The sequence below is a fragment of the Copidosoma floridanum genome, unplaced genomic scaffold (assembly GCF_036245765.1).
Source record: "Copidosoma floridanum isolate Cflo_tuat_1 unplaced genomic scaffold, Cflo_Japanese_pri ptg000011l, whole genome shotgun sequence".
Taxonomy (NCBI): Eukaryota; Metazoa; Arthropoda; class Insecta; order Hymenoptera; family Encyrtidae; genus Copidosoma; species Copidosoma floridanum.
This window is the reverse complement of record NW_028321888.1, coordinates 269,950-293,151: the sequence shown is the minus strand read 5'-3', so window position 1 is coordinate 293,151 and position 23,202 is coordinate 269,950. Positions and strand designations below refer to the sequence as shown.

The 23,202-nt window shown below is 34.4% G+C and overlaps 1 protein-coding gene across 1 annotated transcript in view; it reads left to right on the top strand.

The window, feature by feature from the left end:
• Positions 1 to 23,202, top strand: part of LOC149375133 (apoptosis-linked gene 2-interacting protein X 1-like) — a 415,535-nt gene that overhangs the window by 150,123 nt on the left and 242,210 nt on the right. The window contains exons 4-5 of the mRNA XM_089590084.1: positions 13,744 to 13,871; positions 13,960 to 14,238. Of these exons, the coding sequence (XP_089446210.1) occupies positions 13,744 to 13,871; positions 13,960 to 14,238 (407 nt within the window). The remainder of the gene's footprint in view (positions 1 to 13,743; positions 13,872 to 13,959; positions 14,239 to 23,202) is intronic.

Genomic DNA, 23,202 nt, shown 5'->3' with positions numbered 1-23,202 from the left:
AACGACGAATGAGACGGCGCGAGCCACTGCGGCCGCGCTGGCAGTGGATCCGCCGTGTGCTGTCTGCTACCATCACTCTGACTGGATGTTAACAAATATACCTAACTGTGGTGGTTTGCACATTGCAAGAAACTTTTTGGTTGTAGCTTTGTAGGACAATGTTTATTATGTTTAAAAGACAAGATTATGTTATCGTTAGTTCGAAGTTTTTATAGGATTCGGTACTGTTTTTGGTTATATTTTTGGGCAGAGAATCACTGTAAAGAAACGAAATTTTTTTTTAGTAGCAAATATGAGTATGAAGAAACTGCCTTAGAACTGAAAGAACACATTTTTAGTGCAAGAATGATTCCAAGAACACTGAATTATCATGGGTTCATGCGTAATAAGGATAACGAATTAGTGCCAAAGGAAACGTCCTTAAGTAATCAATATGAAATCTTTCCGAAATTCAAAGTACGTAAAACTTGTGTAACTAAGAAAGTAGCGAAAATCTAAGTAAAACATCAGTGTTTTCATAATTGAATACGTTTAAAACGTAAATATCAAATATTTTATGGATGAATTATTTATTATTATAAAATTCTTGTATATATAAATAAATTTTATCAAAAAATTTATTACTTATCCATTGCAAACCCTCGTGGAATAACTATTGTTTACATCGCCAATGCAAATATATATATAGCTGAAAAGACTGTAGCAGACAGCGCGCGGCGGACCCGCTGCCAACGCGGCCGCAGCGGCTCGCACCGTCTCGTTCGTCGTTTGAATACTACGTAAAAATAAAAAACCCCGCTTTTTCTATTGTCGATTTCTACGTCAAAAAGTCTAATCTTTCGATCTAGATAGTCCAAAAAATGCCAAAAGTTAAAGATTATGAAGATATAACATGTTTTTTGAACTTTGGCATTTTTTGAGATTATGAAGGCAGAATTTCGAAGAACGGATGCTACTACTGGAAAGCTGACGTAAAAATACGTAAGTGCATGTGTTTCGATAATTATTAACGTTTTGAGACCGGAATGATGAGTTGAAAACATCGTGCTTTACGCTTCCACGGGCCGTCCACGGCAGCGCTGGGGTAGTTGACGTGATTCTCCCCAAATGAAAAAATTAGATAAATTAGTAATAATAATAGATTAATCAATCAGTAACAGGTGTGGCTGTAGTTAAAATATTTATGGTTATAGACACAGTAGTGAGGTGCTTTTTGCGAGCTGTTAGCTTCCACTGATTATGGACTAAATTAGATTTTCGAGCAATTTCAATTTATTGTTGGTTGCAAATGTACTTCGAAATTCAAGTGGAATTTGGTTAACTCATTTCTCTTTGCTAGTCGTTGGAGAAAAAGTCGGCTCGTGGTGCCCTGGGAAATCGAAAATTCCGTTACCCATATTGGATGAAGAAGTATGGACTCTCTCTCTCTCTCTCTCTCTGTCTCTCTCTCTCTCGACATCTCTGAGTCAGGAAAAGGGGAAAGGTCTATGACTTTCCTGTTTTGCTTTACAAAATTTAACTAGATTACAAATTAGGCTATTGCAGATTGTTTATAAAATTGTTAGTGTAATAAAAAAGGGCTACTCGGGAAATAATGCTTGTGCAAACATGAAAGGGAAATACCGGATAATTTCTTGGAAGTTTGATATTGTTGTTCTGCTAAATTTACCGTAGTTTAATTAACACTTCTGTGTGTTACATGTAGCTATTGCTTACTGCAAGTGTAGCATGTATATGTCTGTTTTTGTATCTTAATTATATTTTTGTTTTATCTTAGTCCATACGTTTGAATTCTAAACTACTCTAGCGTTTAATCTTGTATCTCATTGTAGCTGTTCCTAGCTAAACATTTGCATCCATTGGTTTCTTAAGTTAATTTTATTTATTTGTGTACAAGATAATATTAGTTTTTTATTTTTAGTCAGCATAGGCCAGCGTGCATGTGCATAAGTCATGTTTGGTTATACTACCGCAGATACGAGCAAACTCGCAGGTGATTAACTTCTTTTCAGATGCACGCTAGTCCTTGCTTTGAATGCTTTCTGAATCAGTGTAAAAAATTTCGTAGGAATACGGAAAAAAATTATTCTTACATTATTAAATTTAACAAAGTGATTGATTTGATGTTTAGTCATGTAATTTATAATAAGGATCGATTTTCTAGCAAAGTGACGACAAAATGTTTCAACGCTTAGATGATTTGCAGTAGAAAAACAGTTATTTGTGGATTTTGAAAATGATAGATCATTGGAATAAGTGCCACTGCCTGTATGTTAGGTTACAGACCAAAGCTCATTAGACGGATTTTGGTTTTCCCGTTCACTAATATCTGTCAACCTACTGTAAATTGTAAAGTTTTCAATGACGTGGTTGATCATTTACGATTATTTAAAGCTAATAGAGTGGCAGAAAGTATGAGTTACGTGGTAAGGTCCAAAAGTTTCTGGCCTGAACTATAAAATGAAGGAAAAATCTTAAACCACTTATATTATTTTTCAACATAATTACCCTTTATTTCAATACATTTTTCACAGCGCTTAATCAACATTTCTATACCCTTAAATAAATAGTCTAAATTTTTCCCTTGAAAATGTGAAAAAACCGCTGACTTCACTTCTTCATTAGTGTTAAATTTTTTTCGTCGTAAGTCCGATTTCAATTTTAAAAATAAATAATAGTCACTTAAAGCTAAGTCACGACTATACATTGGATGATCGAGCTCAGTGAAACCGTATTCTTTAATGGCAGCCTTTAAAACACCTGGTGTATGAGCCAGCGCCTTATCATGAAGCAACAACACTCTTTGTGACAGTTTTCCTCTACGTTTTTTTTAATAGCATCTCGCAACTGCTGAAAAAAGGAAGCATAGTATTCGCCCATCACAGCTATGTTGCTTTCTTTAAAATCCACTAATAAAATTTTTTCAGAATCCCAAAATATTGTAAATAGGTTAGTTTTGAGTCTCTGATTAATGCAATGTGGTAAGGCTGAAAACGTTTGGACCTTACCACGTATGTCAATGAGCTTATTATAACTATTTAAAAAAAAAATAAGGTTTATATATTAATGATTTACCACCTCTTTCACTGTTATTACCTGCAAGCTTCTTTTTTTGGCTTTAATTTCCTACATTCAAATGTATAGCTATTGATGCCAAAGGTCATTCTAACTAATTTTCTATCATTTTTTAATTTTTAACATCCATACATCTTGCGGACATATAGACACTAGGCTTTGACTGTAGTATCTAATAGGTAAAGTTTTCTACTAAAGCCTTTTATGTTAGGTTTTTTTAATATTTCTTGTAGCGTATATATTGTTTTCTTAGTTTTATTTGTTGTTTTTACTGCGCACTTACCTATTTAATTCTTTAATGAGATCCATCATCTCAGGTAATTGTATTTATTCAATACTGTAGTTGTTTTTTTTTTAAAGAACTAATATTCTCATATGTTTACATCTAGTCCATTTGTATTCATGTATGTTTTAAAACTATTTATTTTTATTACTACTTTTATTATTATCCAACACTGCTGTTACAGCTTCTAAGAATTTCAGATCACAAATCATTAGTGAATAAAATTCATGTCATTCTCATTCCTCTTGAAGTACTTGCTCGTCCGCTCTTTGTCTTAAATCTTTTTGTCATTACCTTCTTTGTTTTATCTTTAATGTGTGTGTTCATATAAATGTCTTTTATTACTTTAAAAATTTCTCGAGCATCCCTTTTTTTTCTTCTTCTATAAATATTTACTTTTAGCTTGTCAAACCTGTTGAAACTTATGTTTATAGACGTAGGTAACTCTAGCCCTTAAATTTTTTTTTTTTTTTGCTTATAATTGTTTCCAGTGTGAGTGTGTAACTTTTGGTCTTATGCTCTCTAAATTGTGCACAACTTGACTTGAAAACTTTTTTTCCATACAAGCTAATTTTGTAGACCATTTTCTTAAATACCCATTAGTAACTTATGTCTAAAACGTTATCTGCGATGCCAGCTCATTTATCTATTTAAATTGATGTTAATCCTTGTACAAATTCCAAAAATATTCTATCAATTTGTACTGTTTTATTAATTCTTATTCTCTTTAGTGACCTTAAAACTTATCTCGTGTCGTATTTGCACTGAAACTACCTTTTATATTGCTATTTTTATTTGGACAATAAACTAATCTCTTTTCTCCTTTGTTTTATTGGGCTTACTTCCTGTGTTGTAAACTTACTCTGTGCTTATAGTTTTAAAGTGATATTATTGTTTGTTTGGTTCGTTACTTTTGTTTTTTGTTCCCTTCTTTTGTTTATTCCTGTCGTACTTATTATTTTGAAAAAACGATTTGACTTATGTTTTAAAAGTGACACTCCACTATTTTATTATATTACTTTTCAAATTAAATACTACTTCAATAACGAAATCATCGTTGTCCCTTGGAAACTTATGTAATCTGATTCGGACCCTTTTTCTCCTAATTTACAGCAACGTCTTTAAGCCCCTTTTTGTTATCAAGACGAATTCTCTTTTATCTATAAAGTCAATAATCACTCTTCAAAATTTCTCGAGTATGCGCTTTACTGTATGTTATTGAATACTTCGTCTGAGTTGCAAATTTTTTTTTATTTTTAACCCCATTACAGATAACTTCTAATCTCACTTCTTGACTTTTTTTTGGTTACAGTTTATTACCGATTAGGATTCTTTCCTCAGCACCGTCTATTTCTGTTCACACTTAAATCCCTGTATTCCCGCTTGCATGAAATTTTCTTCTTTATTATTTACCATACTATTTATTTCGCTATCAGATTTTGTGCACCTTATTTTATTTTATCTTGCCCCTCTCCTATTGCTAATGCTACTTTGACCGTGCTGACTGCCGTCTCTTGTCTTTGTATCCTTTACCATCATCGTTCTCAGCATAGTCGTCTCTGTCACTACCACCTCCTTCTTCCACTCTGTGCACATTATTTTTCACTGCTTTCTCACCTTTTTGTCGTTTTCTATATCCTGTCTTTGCAGTAATTAATTTTACTGCCCTATCCACTGCTATTTCTGATATGCTATAGTGCCTGTCGTCTGAATTTACTTCTATCTACTTTACCTTTATCGGCAGTTTTTTCTTTGATGCTAATTTTATTTTCATATACCTAGCCTCATTAGTATTTTTTTTTAATCTACTCCCTGCTCTCGAGGCCTCTCAATTATCTGTTTCTCTTTGACACGCTACTCACAATAGATTTCTCAGACTGTACCCTATTTTTTTTTTTTTTTTTTTGGAACGAAGTTTCTTATGCCGAATTTAGTGCGGGGACTTAGCCAAGTAAAAATTTAAGGTGACGGAAAAGCATTACGAAAAACCGTAAGAGAATGAGAGAATGAAGGAGGCCGATACATACTTCTTTCCATACCATAGAGGTATAAGAATAGAGGAGAAAAGGGGGCGTGATATGCGACAGCAGAACTCGCTACGTAACGGGGCATTTGTCTTTGTCTGGCAGTTATGTTATTGGTCGAGCCCTACATGAGATTGAATCAACTGTAGGATTCAGGACAAAGAAGTTGCCAATAACGTGGCTTTGGGAACAAGGACAGATGCCTCGTTACACTTAGTTATGCTGTCGCTGCCGCTAATGGGCTAGTATAGCGCTTTTCCCCTCTATTCTTATACCTCTATGTTCCATACACTGCCTCTGCTCCCCCCTCTTTTTGCACTGACTGCACCTCTCTCTCTCACACACACGCTCTCTCTCTCTCGCTCTTTCTTTCGTTCTTATACACTATACCACTGCTTGAGACTATTGATATTTCTCCATCTTCCTATTACTCATACAAGATCTCTATAGCAGCCATCGCTTTGTGAATATTTATTTTCTACTAACTACTGTTACGTCGAAGACGGCGTAGGAGTAAATTTTGTATGTAGGCCTAAGCTTTCGCTCAACAGCTTGGGAAATGACAAGAAGGGTTGAAGATAAAGCACTGGGGTAGGAACAGGGTAGATGATTATAGAAGGGCTAGCTAGCTACTTGGTCATCAGCATTTACACCTACGGCACGTAACTGGCCATTTATTTGGAAATGGTAACTTGGTTCTCTTTTTTTAAAAAGTCTATAGTCGTCTGGTTGCTGGAATTTTACTAGCGGCGCACGACATATAGTTTTAAAGATTGGGTTGGTTAACTAAAAGCTAGCTGATTGGCCGTCGGCATTTACACCAACCGGCACACAACGTAGCGGTACTCGATTTTTTACATAAAGGCTAGTTGCCTGGCCATCGGCATTCACACTGACCGGCACACAACTCAGCGTTATTTGAATTCAAATAAAAGCTAGTTCCTTGACCATCGGCATCTACACCAACTGGCACACAACTTAGCGTTGTTTGAATACAAATAAAAGCTAGTTGCTTGGCCATTGGCATTTACACCAACCGGCCCACAACTTAGCGTTGTTTTCTTTAAATATTTAAGTGAATTAAAATTTTTCTGTCACCACCTGCTTGGCTATTAATATCCGGATTGAACGGCACGCAATAGTGGGTTTTACGCGAAAAAAAAAAAACTATAGGGAATGTGTAAGAATTAACTTTAACGGTATTATTACTTACTTTTATTATTAAGAAAAAAAAGAAAAAAAAGGGGGTACAAAGTGGCTCTCGAGGCAAGATCCGGGTGGCCAGATATAATTGAAATCGAAACGATGGACTGGATTCTCCAGGTCATGAGTAGACTCCGACCGGATTCTCCAGGTCGGGTATACTAGTCTGGCTACTGCTCCCGGTATTTCACCAAGCTGGCCTGACCATTGAGTGTATCGACCGGGTTCTCCAGGTCATGTGCCTATAGTCTGGCTACTGCTCTAGGTATACACCCAAGCTGGCCTGACCATTGAACAAATTTTTCGGGATCCAGCTGCTCGTGAAAGAGACCATGGGCTTATATAGCCGAAGATCTTGCCTCTTTATCAGTGCCACTATGGCCAGAGACGATGAGACGCACATAGGTTCTTCGAATTAGTCTGCATCATCTCGTGACAGAAAGAGGGAAAGATTTTCTATATGCTTTCCGTCTTCCTTTACATATGCTGTTTCGATTTTGGGGTGGTGCTTACTCGCTAAAGAATATTGTACGATAACGATACTGGTCCCAGTATTTGCTTATCGAAAGTAGGTCGTATTACAGTTCACGTTATTTTTTGGCTTGGTGGCTCTAAGTATTGTAAGTGTTCAGGAAAGAAAGTAGTAGAAGTGTAGCATACTTTTGTCAAATCTCGTTGCATGAACGCTGGCCGATGTGCGAATCAACATCCTGGCTCGAGCGTTGGCTTATTTACGAATGGTTACGACATAGAATAGGAAAAGGATAGAAAATAATTATTAAGTTTCATCAGGCGATGCAAATAAGTCTGTTGGCGCATAAAGAGGGAAAGAGATGTAGACTAGTTCTAGGGTCTTTATCTTACTCGGTCTCTCCTTATACGTGTGTCACGAAGCATTAGTTCCGGTACTTGGTATATGTGTGAGTATATGACGTTTAGGTTGATACAAAAACGCAGATTTGCTAGGAGGAAAAGAAGAGGAGGAGAGGGAAAAAATTATACGTCGAGCTCAGCCTCGATGTAACACTACGTATGTACATACATGTATTGAGCATGTGCGTGTACTACGTGACACGGCAATGTATGTATGACTACTAGACAAAACATACTACAAGCCTTATGGGAGAAATTAAGTTTTTGTTTTGTATTATTGTTTCTTCACGTGACAATAAAAAAAGGGGCGCTGATACAGCGTTGACAAATTTTGTTCACGTACGTCACTTTTGTCCCTACACCTTGGGTTTCTTCTCCTGAAAAAGGGGAATTGGCGCGAAAGTTCTCCTGTTCTACACGGAGAGTTATTTAATCAACACCAACAAATAGGGGTAAAGGGTACAGTTGTTGACCCCCCGGTAGTGATTGACCGCCACACGCATTTTTAAATGGAGCCTTTATATATAGATATACAAATTATACAGGGATCAATCACTACCTTAAGGTGTCAATAACTGTACCGTTAACCCCTACCTTCAACTATTCGTTTATTTAACCACTAATACACTATTACACAGCGTCTCCTTACATTATACACAACACAACGCTTTATATCGTCCCCTGGACTGTGCTGCAGCGACTCCGCCTTGCATCACGAGAGCTGCGAGCGCCGGTCTACCAAGTTCTGCTGGTTCTGGATCAGGAGAAATTTCTGCTCATTCTAGACTCGCGCTAACATACACACACTTACACTCCGTCTACAATCGCACACACTACTATATTCTACTGATTCTCTCTCTCGTTCTCTCTCACTGTCTACGCTACTTCCTCTCTCTTTCTCTCTAACGTCACCTTCTGGCCAAACGTCCGCGAGTCCAACCCAGCGTGATGTCATCCGGGGTCCTCGAGTGCGTCGTTCGTCCTATGGCTTCGCTCTTCCTCGCTCGCCCTCTCTTACCCTCTTCTTCTTGTTTGAGCTGTTTCCGTTGTTCTCTACCAGGCGACCTCGTCGTCCTGGGAGAACACAGTATCTGCTAGACCACGGCACACTCTTTTCTTCTTCTCTTGGTACTCTCTCACTCCCGCTCTCTTCGCTTCTCTCTCTCTCTCTCTCTCTCTCTCTCTCTTTCCCTCTCTCTCCTATTTGGCCACAAAAGTCGATTGCCTATGTAACACCGTCGTTCGATTCATTCTTAATCTCAGACGTGACGCTGCCCTGAAGTCGTTTTACCTTAAGCTCAATTAGTTGCGCCCTAGTGTTCGGCGAAACTATTTTCTGGGTGTTACTACAAACAAGATTCTTACCACCAGGAAACCTAGTTATCTGTATGATATTTTCCCTGCGGTGGATGAGGAGTTGAGACGTACTGAGAGGCGCGTTCCATCACCATTTAAGTTACCTCGCGTGACACTCGCTTCCTACGAGCAATCGTTTTCACAGATAGCTATGCATTTGTGGGACCTTATTTCGGCATGTATTCGTTTGGCAGAAAATTTGGGTGCGTTTAAGAGTTCTTTTAATAAGCGCCTATTATCTCAGGCTGATTAATCTGGAATGAGATTTTGTAAGTTGTAATCGCGATTACTTAATAAGAGCGCTTGCGTATTATCCGAAAACTAATGATATGTTGTAAACTCACACCACTTAACTGTTTTGTTACATTGTAAACGCGCTCTGCCTTTATTACTAACACCTTATTGTACTTAAGTTAAGTTATTTTACCAATTCTGTTTTATCCTGAAATCTATATTGTACATTGTTACTGCTTGTATTTGATTTATTATATTTTGTTACTAATATGTATTATTTGTTGTGTTGCCATTCGGGAGATCTCAACCTTGGCATTAATAAAAATTGTTTACAATCAATCTTTCGTACCAAAGTTCGTAGCTGTATACACGCAAACTTTGGTGTTCCAAGTTGCTTACAATTTTATTGTTTATTTATACCTCCGTTAGAATTATTTCCAGTGGGCACATATTCTTAGGAGTCCAGGGCAAGCATTCACCTAGTGACTTAGTGTTTTCGGCTTTCTGGTGCCCGTGGACGAAATTTTTTTACCTTTGGTGCTTTCATAACCTCGGTGACCGTTAGTGTCTGCTCCAGGTTTCTGTTGTTCTGGGAGGTTGCAAGACGATGGCTACCGGCCTCTGCTTGGTCGTTTTTATGTTGGATCCTGGTGTTGGAATCTATGGTGTATGTGGTTTGATCTGGTGGGACTTGTGTGTTTTACCAATTTGGTTTGTCATCTCCTGGAACAACTTTTTTTATTGTGTGATTTTGACCTGTAGGTACATCTAGTGGGACTTGTATCAATTTATGAAGTGTGAGCATTAATAGCGTTTTTATCGACAGTTATACAGTGACAGATAAAGAGAATTCCCAGTAGTTACGCTGTATTACATTTGCTTGTTATCAACCATTGGGATTGTAGTTGTATTTTGTTTTTGGAGTAAACAGCTGAGAGTGAGAGTAAAAGAGAGAGAGAGAGAGAGAGAGAGAGAGAGAGAGAGAGAGAGAGAGTAAACGCCTATTGTACGAATGCTGTGTCTAGTATAATGCGCGTGTCTTAGTTTAAATGTGTTTCGTGCGTGTACCTTAGTCATACTATGCTACAGCTATTTTACAGTTTGCTTTTAAAATATTATTGATTCTATCAAGTTAATTTGTACTTTTATGCGGAACTGTTGTTATTATTTGTATTTTCTTATGTTTCCAATTTGTTTATTGTTGTTCATTGTATAAATTATTGTAAATGAACGGCCAAACTCCGCAGTGCCCTAAGTGCTGTATGACCACATTTTTACCATTCATGCTTGATTTTCGCGGGACTTTCCAGCTATAAAACTTTGGCCATAAAATTCGACTGCTTGTGTAACACTGTTGTTCGATTCATATTTAATCTTAGACGTGATGCTACCCTAAAGCCGTTCTATGGTAGGCTTAATTCGTTGCGCCCTAGTGTTCGCGAAACTATTTTCTGGGTGTTACTACGTTCAAGACTTTTACCACCAAGAGACCGAGTTATCTGTATGATCTTTTCCCTGCGGTAAGTGAGGGGCTGAGAAATTCTGAGAGGTGCGTTCCCTCACTATTTGAAATATTTCGCGTGATACTCGCTTCCTACGAACAATCGTTTTCCCAGATGGCCATGCGTTTGTGGGACCTTATTCCAGCGCGTATTCGTTTCTCAGAAAATTTGGATGCGCTTAAGAGTTCTTTTTTATTAGCGTCTATAAACTTAAGCCAATTAATCTGAAATGACATTTTGTATCTTGCGAATGTAATTATTTAATTAGAGTGCTTACATGTTATCTAAGTGCTTATGGTATTTTGTAAATACACACCGCTTTACTATTATGTTATATTATAAATACGCTCCACCTTTACTATTAGTATCTTATTGTGATTAAATTAAGTTAATTTACCAATTCTGTCATTTACTAAAGTTTATATTGTGTACTTTTCTTGTTCACATTTGATTTATTTTGTTTTCTAATATGTACTATTTGGTGTGTTGCCATTCGCCCTAAATAATTTATGTATTGAAAGTGATGCATAAGTTTGGGGTGATTAATGTTTTTAAACGTCTATAGAATACGGGAAAATAAGATTTCTTAAAACCTGATGTGATTCAATCAGTTTCCAACAGTTTTTAGTTTAGTCCGGCTTTTTCACTTCAGAAAATCAGTATTTAGAATCTTTAGTGGGGTGAAAAACAATGTCACAGGCCCTTGAATGCTTGCATACAATTTTTTTCTTATTTCTGAAGGTATGTAGAATGAGAAAAAAGTTGGTTTAAGTGTGTGCATCAAAAAGTTTTTTTTTTTTTTTTTTGGAACGTGTACATCCAAAATAAAATTGGATTTTCTTGTATGGTATGTATAGAGTAATATTCAGGTGTATATACAAATACACATATATGAATGCTTATACATCAAGATTTTTCGATGTTACATTGTTACGTATACCCACATGAAATAATACGTTTACACAAATTTTCGGTACTGCAATTTATAGGGAGGCTTTAGATGGGTAAATTCGCCCTAAATAATTTCTGTATTAAAGTGATGCATAGGTTTGGGGTAATTAATGTTTTCAAACGTCTACAGAATACGGGAAAATAAGATTTTTTAAAACCTGATACGATTCAATCAGTTTCCAACATTTTTTAGTTTTTTTCGGCTTTTTCACTTTAAAAAATCAGTGCTTAAAATCTTTAGTGGGGTGAAAAACAATGTCACAAGCCCTTGAATGCTTGCACACAATTTTTTTCTTATTTCTATAGGTATGTAGAATGAGAAAACAGTTGGTTTAAGTGTGTGCCTCAAAAAGTTTTTTTTTTTTTTTTGGAACGTGTAAATCCAAAATAAAATTGGATTTCCTTATATGGTATGTATAGAGTAATATTCAGGTGTATATACAAATACACATACATGAATGCTTATACATCAAGATTTTTCGATGTTACATTGTTAGTAAGTTTTCTTATTTCTGAGAGTTTTTTTGTATAGTGTGTAGAGAATAAGCTTTAAAATTTGCATGTATAAATAAGTTTAAATATACATCTATTTATATCTCTTTCACGGATATTTTAGTTTCTATATATACTTTTTATACTCAATGCTGAAGTATTATGGCTCGATAATGGGCTCAAATGACCTCAACTAATGTCGAGTTCTTTTCTCTCAAGTTGGGAAGCTCAGCTTACCAACTCCGAGGTGTGACGCTTTCAGCGTCGTGTTTTCTGCGTCAAATGTATCGTCGACATCGGACCTATCATCGGCGAGTCTTCCAGTTTGGTAACAAGATACTTTAAATATTCCTTATTTGTTTTATTACCAAGTTTGGATTGATGTCCGTTGTATTTTGAAATTTTAGAAGTAAGAAATTTATTGAGCTCAGGCAGTTCCAAGGTTAGAAATATCCTACACCAAAATTGCTTTCAGTGTAGCCTCGCTTGCATTAGCAAGCTACGTGGGTAGATAGCTTCTGTCCGTCGCTCGTGCCACTACTAAGGGTTATACTCATAGCTCTCGTGCCAGCCCGACCCATGTACATATAATAAGGTTGATTTCCCAGTACTCGGTCATGTCCCAATAGTCGGTCATCTGGCTGATTTTTTCACTATTAATTTTCAAAACATAGATAAGTCGGGTAGCTATTCAGACACTAAGCAATTACTTTTTCAATACAAGTAAGCGTGTTTACCCAATTGAAAATATAGCGAAGGCCCATAAAAGAAAAAACGTGAATGACTATTAAGATATTTTATCTGCTTAAGTGAGCAAGTACTGGGACATCCACCTGATGTTTAATAAATGAGTAAACTCTTGTTTTCGTTAAGACAAAACTTTCTTTATCCTGTCTACATCACCATCCTGGTCTCTTCTCCTTGAACATGGCAGAAGTGGGACTACTTAGCAATCTGACAACTAGCTGGTGGCTAGTCGACTTCCCATAAGTATAAAAGTTGTATGACTCATTAAAATAAAACTTTTTTGTGTTGTAATTTTTTCCCTGCAGTGTCAATTTAATGCTGTAAACGGCAAAAATCGTTTCAAAACAGCTAAAAACTTGTTTAATGGCATATTACTCTTCTACATTACATTTGTGGGTAAAATTTTAGATACGAAAGTTTTAAGCGTTTTAAAAATACCTTTTTTTTCTATTAATTATTTTTGTTTATATTGTTGTCTTAACAATTTGAACATAGAAATCGTTTTTAAATACAAAAAAAATCGTTTTTTAGTATAAACCTTTTTTACTAGTAATTTGCTGATTAAATGTTAAATATAAAACTTATAGATATTTTTAAAATAGACTTACTTGTGCTTGTCCTGTACGTCTCCAATGTAATCCTAATATAAGATACAATTAAGAACGTTTAGATGTGGCAGACGAATTTATTTGTCATATTTAGTATTGTATTATTATTTGACACGTAGTAAGAAATACAAAGTTTACTTAGATATGATATTAAACTACATGAACTCTCCTACAATCCTATGGTTAAAATTGCACTGTCTTTTCTGGCAAACCCTGGATTGGTCGTGTTTTTAATGTGAGACCTAACGTTTTGTACAAATTTAGCCGCTTGTTTCTAATTTAATTTTTCTGAGTTCTTACGAATGCTCAACACGAATCTGTATAATAAATGTAGTCTGTCACTGACAAAAAACATAACAGCTCACTATATGAAGTAAACATATCGTTTTTTTCAGCAATAAGTTCATTAGCATATGAAAAGGCTTGTGTTTTATTTAATATTGGAGCCCTACAAAGTTCAGTAGCAGCTACACAGTCTCTTGAAAGTGACGAAGGATTAAAGTTAGCAGCAAAATTGTTTCAGGTAATTTTTCAGAAGCATCAAGGTAAATAATACCTGATTCTTACTTACTTCATTTCACACTTATTTATATAATAAAAATAATTTTCAGCAATCAGCGGGGATATTCAACTATTTAAAATCAAATATAATGTTATTTATACAACAAGAACCTACACCAGACATGAGTCCTGAAACTTTAGAAGCTCTTTCTCAACTTATGTTAGCCCAAGCTCAAGAAATATTCACCTACAAAGCTGTTCATGATAACATGAAAGATGTTATCGTTGCTAAATTAGCTGCTCAGACAGAAGAACTTTTTACTGATACTTTAAAATTATTCCAAAAAGAAATTTTTAGAGCTTTTTGGGATAAAGAATGGATTCCGTTAGTAAGTTTTTGTTAATATTTCTTCAAATATAAATCTTTTTGAAAATTTTATTTTTATATTCTAGTAACGAGTGTTAGTGTTTTATATGCTCCACTTAAGATTCAAGTTCATGTTATTTGTGAATCGTATCGAAAACGTTTTTTATACAGTAATTATTCTCTTTAAGCTCTATTGTTAGTTTTTTTAAATATTTTTGGCAGTTCTTTTGATCACTAAGAGTCTTGAAAAATTATAAGTTTTTACCAGACTTTCTGTGTTGTCTCCATACGTCTACGAAAAAAGTTTTTGAATTATACGATAAAACTTTTTTTTGTATTGAAGATTTTATTCAAATGATTAAAAATAATTCTTCACAGAAAATGTTTTTATAAGCACAAACTTTTGTAAAAACAATTTTTTTATATATTTTTTATTCTAATTGTACTAGTAAAGACTGAATAGATAATTTTCCTATTTTTTCTAATGTTACTGAAAAAAATGCGAAAAAGTTTACAGCAAAACTTATTTTGGTATTAGTATTTAGTATGCTATCATTACTACACTGTGTAACTAATGTATGTAATTTTACTCTTATTAAAGTTGAAAAATACTTTACTGTAAAACAATTTTTAATGCATTTTAATGTTAGAGTTATTCCGATTGAGTTTACTGCAATAGTTACAAGCGGAACGCTCATAATTATATCTTTTTAAAATAATTTGTATCAATGCAAAAATTTTTTGCATGTTGCGGCTGCTCATATTTCACTATAAATACTATATTTAATGTGGCTAAAGTTGTTTGTAATGTTTGAAAAATAAGATTTGTATGTATTTAATATTAAAACACAGTTTTGTGTAACTTTACGAGTTGGTAAATCTATTAAAAATCAGGGATTTTGTCTGGCAATAGTAAGATCCTAAGACTTATCCACTAAAAAATGTAAATTTGTCAATTTACTTAAGTGGAAGTAGTAGGCTTATGCTGAACGGACCAATCGAAAGATTATAATTACAATTTCACACTCGTAATTAACTTTTGATTATACATGATATTTTTCACAAATGTTTACATAGCCCTTAAAAATATTTGATAGTGAGGTCAGACTGTTTCAATAATGTAATGATTACAATTGTTAACTGTGTTAAATTTTCTAAAAACTAAATAAAAAGTAATTTCCGCAGTTTAAATTTATGATCCTTAGTAATTTAATCGGTCTTAATCATCAAAACTAACGGTATTTTCATGTAGTAAGAACCTTTATGGTATTGTGATAGTTTTTGTTAAATATGTGTGTGTGTTTGTATGTATTTTATTATTTCATTTTTGAGATATTATTTTACTACCATAGTTATGAACTGTAAAACTTTCATAAGTAGTCTTTAAAATGTACATAAATTAAATAGTTTTCTTGTACATCTGCTACTTGTGTGATCAGGCAGCAGCATAATTATTGACAGCTATAAACACTGCTGTAGCAGTTTTTATATATTTCAAGCCCAAGTCCCAACATTGAGAAAATACAGTGGAAATTTTGACTACTTATTCCAATGTACTATATAAAGCTCAAGTAGAAAGAAATAGCATCAAGGAGATAAGTCTATCTCCCTCGCACCGTGAAGCTTGTGGGTCTGTGGGGGGAGCAGCACACATACATAGACACGTTTGGATAATATCCTGCTTACAGCGTCTGCTGTATCACGTTCTCTGCTTTAGCTCCACTTTGCGAGAGAGATATACTTCCTTCCTTGAAACTGTATCTCTTTCTAGCTGAGCTTCAGTGCAGTATATTGGAACAGTCTGTGTTTATAATATCTGTGGACACAAGTAAAACTTGCTTATTTTTGTAAGCGTACAACTGAATCCTAATTTCTGAATAAGAAGATTCAAGTTAAAATGCTGAGTCTAGTGAGTACTTTTCTCATTACTTGGTAAAAGTTTGTTTCAAAATTTTTTACACAAAATCTTTTTACTACTTGTCTTACTATTAGAAATGTTTGTAAAAAAGTTAAGAGATATGTATAACTACAAAGTACGGTTTTGATGAGATTAGCTAAAACTTGAATTAATAAGTGTATACAATTTTTTAAATTTATTAGCAATTTTTTGTAGCGTAAGGTAAGTCATAATTATTTAAATTGTAAAAGTAAGTATTGGGTAATATAAATGAATTTTATTAATATATTTCTTTTACTTTCTTAAGTGCTCATACTAACCCTTTTTGAATTCGTGTGACCAAAACACAGAACCAAAGATCATCATGTATTTATAACTGAACACAACGGACTGTAATAAATGCGTACTAAATGTAAGTATTTTAATATTTATACAATAATTAAGTAAATTATTTTGTAAAATTGTCAAATACATTTATTGGGTTGTTTGCTTTGCCAACTTCGCTGAAGGCGTAGTATTGCACTCAGTACTAAAGTGTGGCAAGCAGACTTTCTCATAAATACAATGTCTCTGAACAGACAAATAGTGGAGATCCAATTTTTTTCTTCAATCTTAGGTTATTAAAATGTGCATTAAGATAGCTGTACTAGATCTGTGCAAAATCGTCATCTAACTTTTAAATTTGGAGGTTTTAGAGAACTTCCTTCAAAAAAGTATTAAATTTTAAGGTTGTGTAACTTAAAATTTATTTTTAGTATTGATTCGAAAGTGAGTTTTTATAAAGAATTGCCTCATCAGTAAAAAAATTATTGTACGTTTCGAAATCCCCACGGGTAGAATGGAAATGCAACTGTGTCTTTTTTGGGAGGCCACTTCGAAAAATGTTGAACAATACGTTAAACTACGAAAAAAATATGAACGGCTGTCCTATCTCAATCTAGATTCTGTTTGAATTTTAAGTATAGATGCAGCTTCAGGAATCATTACGACGGCTAGTAATAATTAAGGACCATGTAAAGCTCGCGTCAGAGATAAAATTATTGAAGCTACTCACAAGCTAAGTTTATTAAGATCTACTCGTAAGTTTTAATTAGTACATAGTGATGTTTGTCAAAGGTCAACTACATCAAGATTAGGTTTTAAGTGTTTCATCACCTTTACCGATGATTTCTCTCAAATGACATTTGTCTATTTTGTAAAGCATAAATCTGATAGTTTTGCTTTGTTTCAACTGTGTATTACCAAAACAAAGACGCAAATTGATCTTTAACTGATTATTCTACGATTGGACAACGGTAGATAGTATTTTACATATGAGTTCACAGATTTTTTGAACAAAAATGGAGCTAAACAGCAAACTAACATCCCACACAATCCTCAACAAAGTGGTTTTACGAAACGAGTGAACAGAGTTTTACTTAAGAGAGCTGTTCACGTTAAAGTAGTAGTAGTAGAGACCGAAACAGGTGACTCTCGCAACGAGGCAAGCTTGTACCTAATATGTAGCGCCTGGAAGAGGCTCACGCAGACACACGCATTGAGTCTACCTGTTCTCAGGTATAGTTTGAGTCCATTGTGCGTGTACGCACTAGTATGGTCGTGTGCGTGGCCCCCTTCTTTCGGCGATTTTAACTGAGACAAGACCTCGAGTTCTCGTTGAGCGCTCGCCCCTCCTTGGTCAGCTGTAGGCCGGCACGTTTCCTCTGAAGCACGGCCAGCTGCGCCAGAGTCGGCAACATTCTCATGGCAACGAGTATTTATTGTTAAAGGGCCTTTTGCAGCCATCTATCTCGCCTCGTCTGAGTTCGCCTGTATCTGTCCAGCCCCACGGAAAGATTCTAAGTATCGTTTCAATTGTACTTTGACTTAATTAAGAAATACGCTCGTCAAGCAAATGGAGCTGTATATTCAGCCGTACAAGAGCCAATAACCCTAATTCTTTGTTGAAGTTAGTTCTTTTCTATTACGATGCCTTGGACGAAAAACCAGCCCAATTCAGATTTTCCCATTTAAAATAACATTGAAAAATCTGAACTGGGCAGGGCCGAAGAGTCGATTACTTACCGCCAATTGAATTGTAATCGTGTCGCGATTCTCCCTCGTGGTTGCAACTCCATTCATTGTACGAATTTTTCATTTGAATAAAAAAGTTGTTTTTTTTCTCTGAGTCATAGTTCGAATGTCGTTTTATTTTGTAATTATTACCTGCAGAATACTACATGAAATTTTGTTGAACTTCCAAGTCGTCGATGTACGAGAAGAAAAAGGGAATTTATATTTGCATATGTGATTCAAGGCTCGATTGGTCTTGGAGTCTCTGCTGATCGAGTGAATCATAGAAACATCAACATTTGGTAGCAGAGCAAGGGTTTTAAAAATTTCAGAAAACAAAATTCTCATTGTTATTTAATTTCAGTTTCTTTAAAACAAAGCACTCGTACACTCGTATTTGTTCGCTGGACGTCGCGTGACAGGGAGATAAAAGAGCACAAGCTGCCGGCTTCCTCTTTGTGTGGATCTTCGCAATCGTCACCCACGGAGCCGATTTTCATTGTTGTCGTGTAGCTCATTGTCATCAAGGCTGTATACTTTCATGGCCACCGTCCTTGGCTGTAAGTTATAGAGTCTGCAGGGAGGAGTGGTCTTCGGTAAGTTATGCGCAAAACTTTATTTATGCTTCTCTCTCTCTCTTTGCCGCTGTTGCTTTCGAGCTTGTGTACATCATGACACGCTTGACTTTAGACTTGTAAATATTGTATATAGACTATATAATTATCGTTGAAGTTGTTACCCTATTTGAGACTAGTTTTGGTTTATGTTATCGTCCTCAGAATGGACAAGATTCTCAAATCTCAGTTGAAATTATGTTTTAACATGAATAATTTTCACACGAATTCTGCTAGCAAGGTCCAAATTGAAAGTCAGACACTACATCATTTTGAAACGTGATTAAATATCCTAATTGATTATTGAAAAACGTTTACTAGTTGTTATGATGATCTCCTTGAGTTTAAGAATACACTCAATGACGAGGATTATTTCAAAAATGACTGTTTCACTGAAATCGAGATTGTTTATTCAGAAATTAGATCATCAATAGTCAGTAAAATTCTCGATCTCAATGCAAATGTATCACTGTCGCCAAACTTCCGACCTACTATTAATTTAACCGTAGAAGTTCAAGCAACCCTACCTCCATTATAGCTTCCAACTTTCTCAGGTAAGCAGGAGGAGTGGGAAAGCTTTAAGCAATGGTTTTCCTCGCTTGTTAAGAATAAAGCAAAATTTCTAACGTTGCAAAGTTGCAACACCTAATGAGCGCATTATCAGGTTCAGCCGCGCAGCGCCTAAAGGGACTAGAAGTGACTGACGAGAACTTTCAAATCGCTTGGGATAAGTTGATTAGGCGGTATGATAACGCTCGCACCCAACAGTATTGAAAATCTTATTCAATTACCGTCGGTAAAAAATCGCAATATAAGTGAATTTAATGATTTAATGGATCGTGTGGAAGAGGCAGTACGTTTTCATTGGTGAAATGCAATCATTTTTCAAATATTTTTATTTTTTTTATAAAAGTATATTTTAGGGTCTTGAAAAATCAAAAATGTTTATTGGTGCTAAAAAAAGTTAGCCCACACACTTGTTTCTGATCTTATTGGCCCAAAATAGATAACGAAACTTTGAAACGCAATTTTGACAAGTTTTTTTGTAAGTTCAGTAGTCGTGCGACAGAGGTGCCAAGCTTGGTAGTATTTTTCAACAGGACGAATTTGGGCTTACGGGTTTTGTTAAATATAACGAAAAATAATTGTTCCTAGAGCAAAATGGTTAAAGTAAAAGTTGGGCAGGCGATGATTCTGCATGAGGGTTAAGAATTTAAAAAAATTTTGAAAATCGTTTTTATTGTTTAAACAAGCAAAAAAGATGAAAAAGGCAAAATAATAAAAAGTAATACTTAAAGTACTTCGAATTTGATAAATATTAATAAGGTTACAGACTTTCATATGTTTCACAATGTGCACCACCTCCGATAATGATATTAAAAATGGCAGCCTATTTTAAGATTGTAAAGTTGAAATTTCGATTTTCCGTACAGGTTGTCCATTGAAATGAATCGCAACTCGCTACACTGGAATCGGTAGGTACTAACAGTGTCTTTAATTTCCGAAAAATTAAGATGTTTATATAAACAAATAATAAAGTTGTTTTTAAAAGTTTCGTAAGTAAAGATCGTATTTTTGCCAATCGTACACTTAAAGATTTGCAGTAAAGTGCATCAATTGCGCTGATTTGATCAACCCCTTGGCCATAAACAACTGTTACAATCACAGAAAACTAAGTGCGGAACGCTACAGTTCAGCCTGTGTATTTAGCCAGCACGTGCCACGCATGTACAGTCACTAATTCTGTGGCCTCGCAGTGTTCGTCCATGCTACTGCTGGAGCCTTTGTTAATTAATTACTTACTCATTAACAATAACATCTACGAGTGTGCAGTTACATATTTTCCTATGTACTTTTTTCTCAGCTTCACGATCGTACCTATTATCTTACCGTATTTTCTTTCTATGGTACAGAAAAACGCATGTTTCGTACACAATTCCTAAAAAACACAGTTTTCAGTGCATTTTCTGTTAGACAAATATACAAAATTAAATGTCAAATTTTTTGTTTGGCTGAAAAAGACGTGCAAAAACCATACTACATAATACATGTGGTAGTTTGATGCGATGCTTGATATAGATTAACAAAATTATATTTTCTTAGCAAAATTCGTTAATTTTGAATTGTCAGTCACCTTATTGGATTTACTATTTTGAATTTTGTTTGTCCAAATTTAGAGTTATATGAAGCTGCCATCTTTATTACAGAATATAGTTTTCTCACGTCTTTTTTAGCAAAATAAAAGAAGTAAGAACGTTAGAAGGTCACTGACGACAGTAACGTCAAGAAACCTTAAAAAATTTCACTCGTGTTCTCTCATGGAGTACTAATGATTCCCCAAGTTTAACGAGAAACAAATTTTTTTCTATCTCGTTTCATATGTATAGTTATTGAATAGTTGATATTTAATTCGTATTAAAGACATAAGGAAACGTGTTAGTAATAAATACTTTGCTTATATAAATATTTATATAACGACTAAATGGTAGTAAGCTTACAATACCTACGTTTGAAAAATGTTTGTTTTAATTTTTCACTCATAATCGTTAATAACGTGTACCAATGATAATCATCACTAGGTGCGAGTCTTGAACTAAAATACATTATTTTTTTGCTGCAAAATAATGTTAGGTTATTGATCATTTTATTTTCAATTGAAGATACATTTGGATTTGTGAGAACAGGATTATTTATGTGTACTTTATTGACTAACATCAAGTTACATGGTACAAAGTAAAAAGATATTAAATAAAAAATTTTACGGTACAAAGAAGATATTTTTAATTGTAGAAGAAAAGAGATCGCATCTCCTTGTACACTATATCATGATTATTCAATCCTTTTATTTAATACCTTTGGATTTACAACTAAACTAAACACTTAAGTAGCTCAATTACATTTTAAGAAGTCCAAAGTTTAAGTGTCTATGAAGCAACGTAGCCAAGTCATAGGGCCATAATAACACTTACAACATATTTTTTGCTCATTATTTGCTCTTTTTCTGCCAAAGAATCGATTTTTTTGCCGTAGCCGTTTCCAAAAAACACTGGTCCTGCTGACTTGAGCCTTAAGTCAGCGTAGCTAACGCTATATCTCCAGAACTCTTGCACTTATGAAAACAGGCATTGTGGCATATTTTTTTACTAATAATTTGCTATTTTGTTTCCAAAGAACAATTTTTTTTGCTGCTACCATTATTGAGTCATGATGATCCTGATGACTTGGAATGAAGCCAGCGTATCCACCGCTGTATTTTTAGGTCTGTAGTATCAACTCAAACGGGATTTGCAGGATATTTTTTTGTCAATTCTTTATCATTTTTTGCGCTAGAAATAATTTTTGCCATGACTCTTACCAAAAATCAATGTCCTAACCCGTGGGTGAAGTCTTGTGTATTTGCGACCTGTATTGTTAAAGTTTGTAACGACAGTATTAATGTGTAGAGTCTTAATTACATCTTAATAGGATTTTTTTTGTAATTGTACGTATATTTATATTGCTTAGAGATAAAGCACATATTTGAACACCTTAGTCAAAGTTAATTTCATAATATCACTTACTTTTATGCCGATAGTTTGAATTTTAGTGTAAATTAGAATTTTTCGAAATAAATGGAGTGAAAATGATCTGAGAGTTTGATAGATCTTGTAATTAGTGACACGTTACATTCAGTGAAATTAAAGTAATTTATTAGTGTTATTGGGATGTAATTTAAATACATGATACCTTATTTCAATAAACAACCCCCAAATCCTGATATTGTAAACTTCTTTCCGGATTCTTTGATTTTCAGATTTGGCGACCTATTTGTAGTTATTAAGACTGCATATTATTTTTTCTCAACGTATGATATTTCATATTTAATTATATTAAAAATATAACGATATAAAAATAACGCGTGCAACGCAAGCTGAATGGCAAGGGGCTGCCGACGTGATTTAAATGCTATGAATCAAGATTAAATCACTGTTACATCTGAAATTAATCTAAATCATTAGGAAAAATTATAATTTGTGAAAATAACACTGTCAATAACTTGTAGGTTAAAAATATACGATTTAAATAACATTTTTATCATTTTATATGATTAAACAAGAATGAACTTACAATTTAAATTTTAAATTATTAAAAACATAACAGATACCTTATATGAAGGAAATATCCAAACAAACCTTTAATTTTCATAAGATTTTTAATAATAATTACACTATAAAATCAGTTTGAATTATGTGTAGGCACACACACACACACACACACAAACCGACTTCCTATGCTTGGATCGATTTTTACGATATCTGTGAAAATTAAATTGTAAATCCCTACACGAATTGAATGAATAATTGTTATTCAATAAACTTTTATTAAATTTTACGGTATGAAATGGTTTATAAATAGTTCATTAATAGTAAACTAAAACACAAAC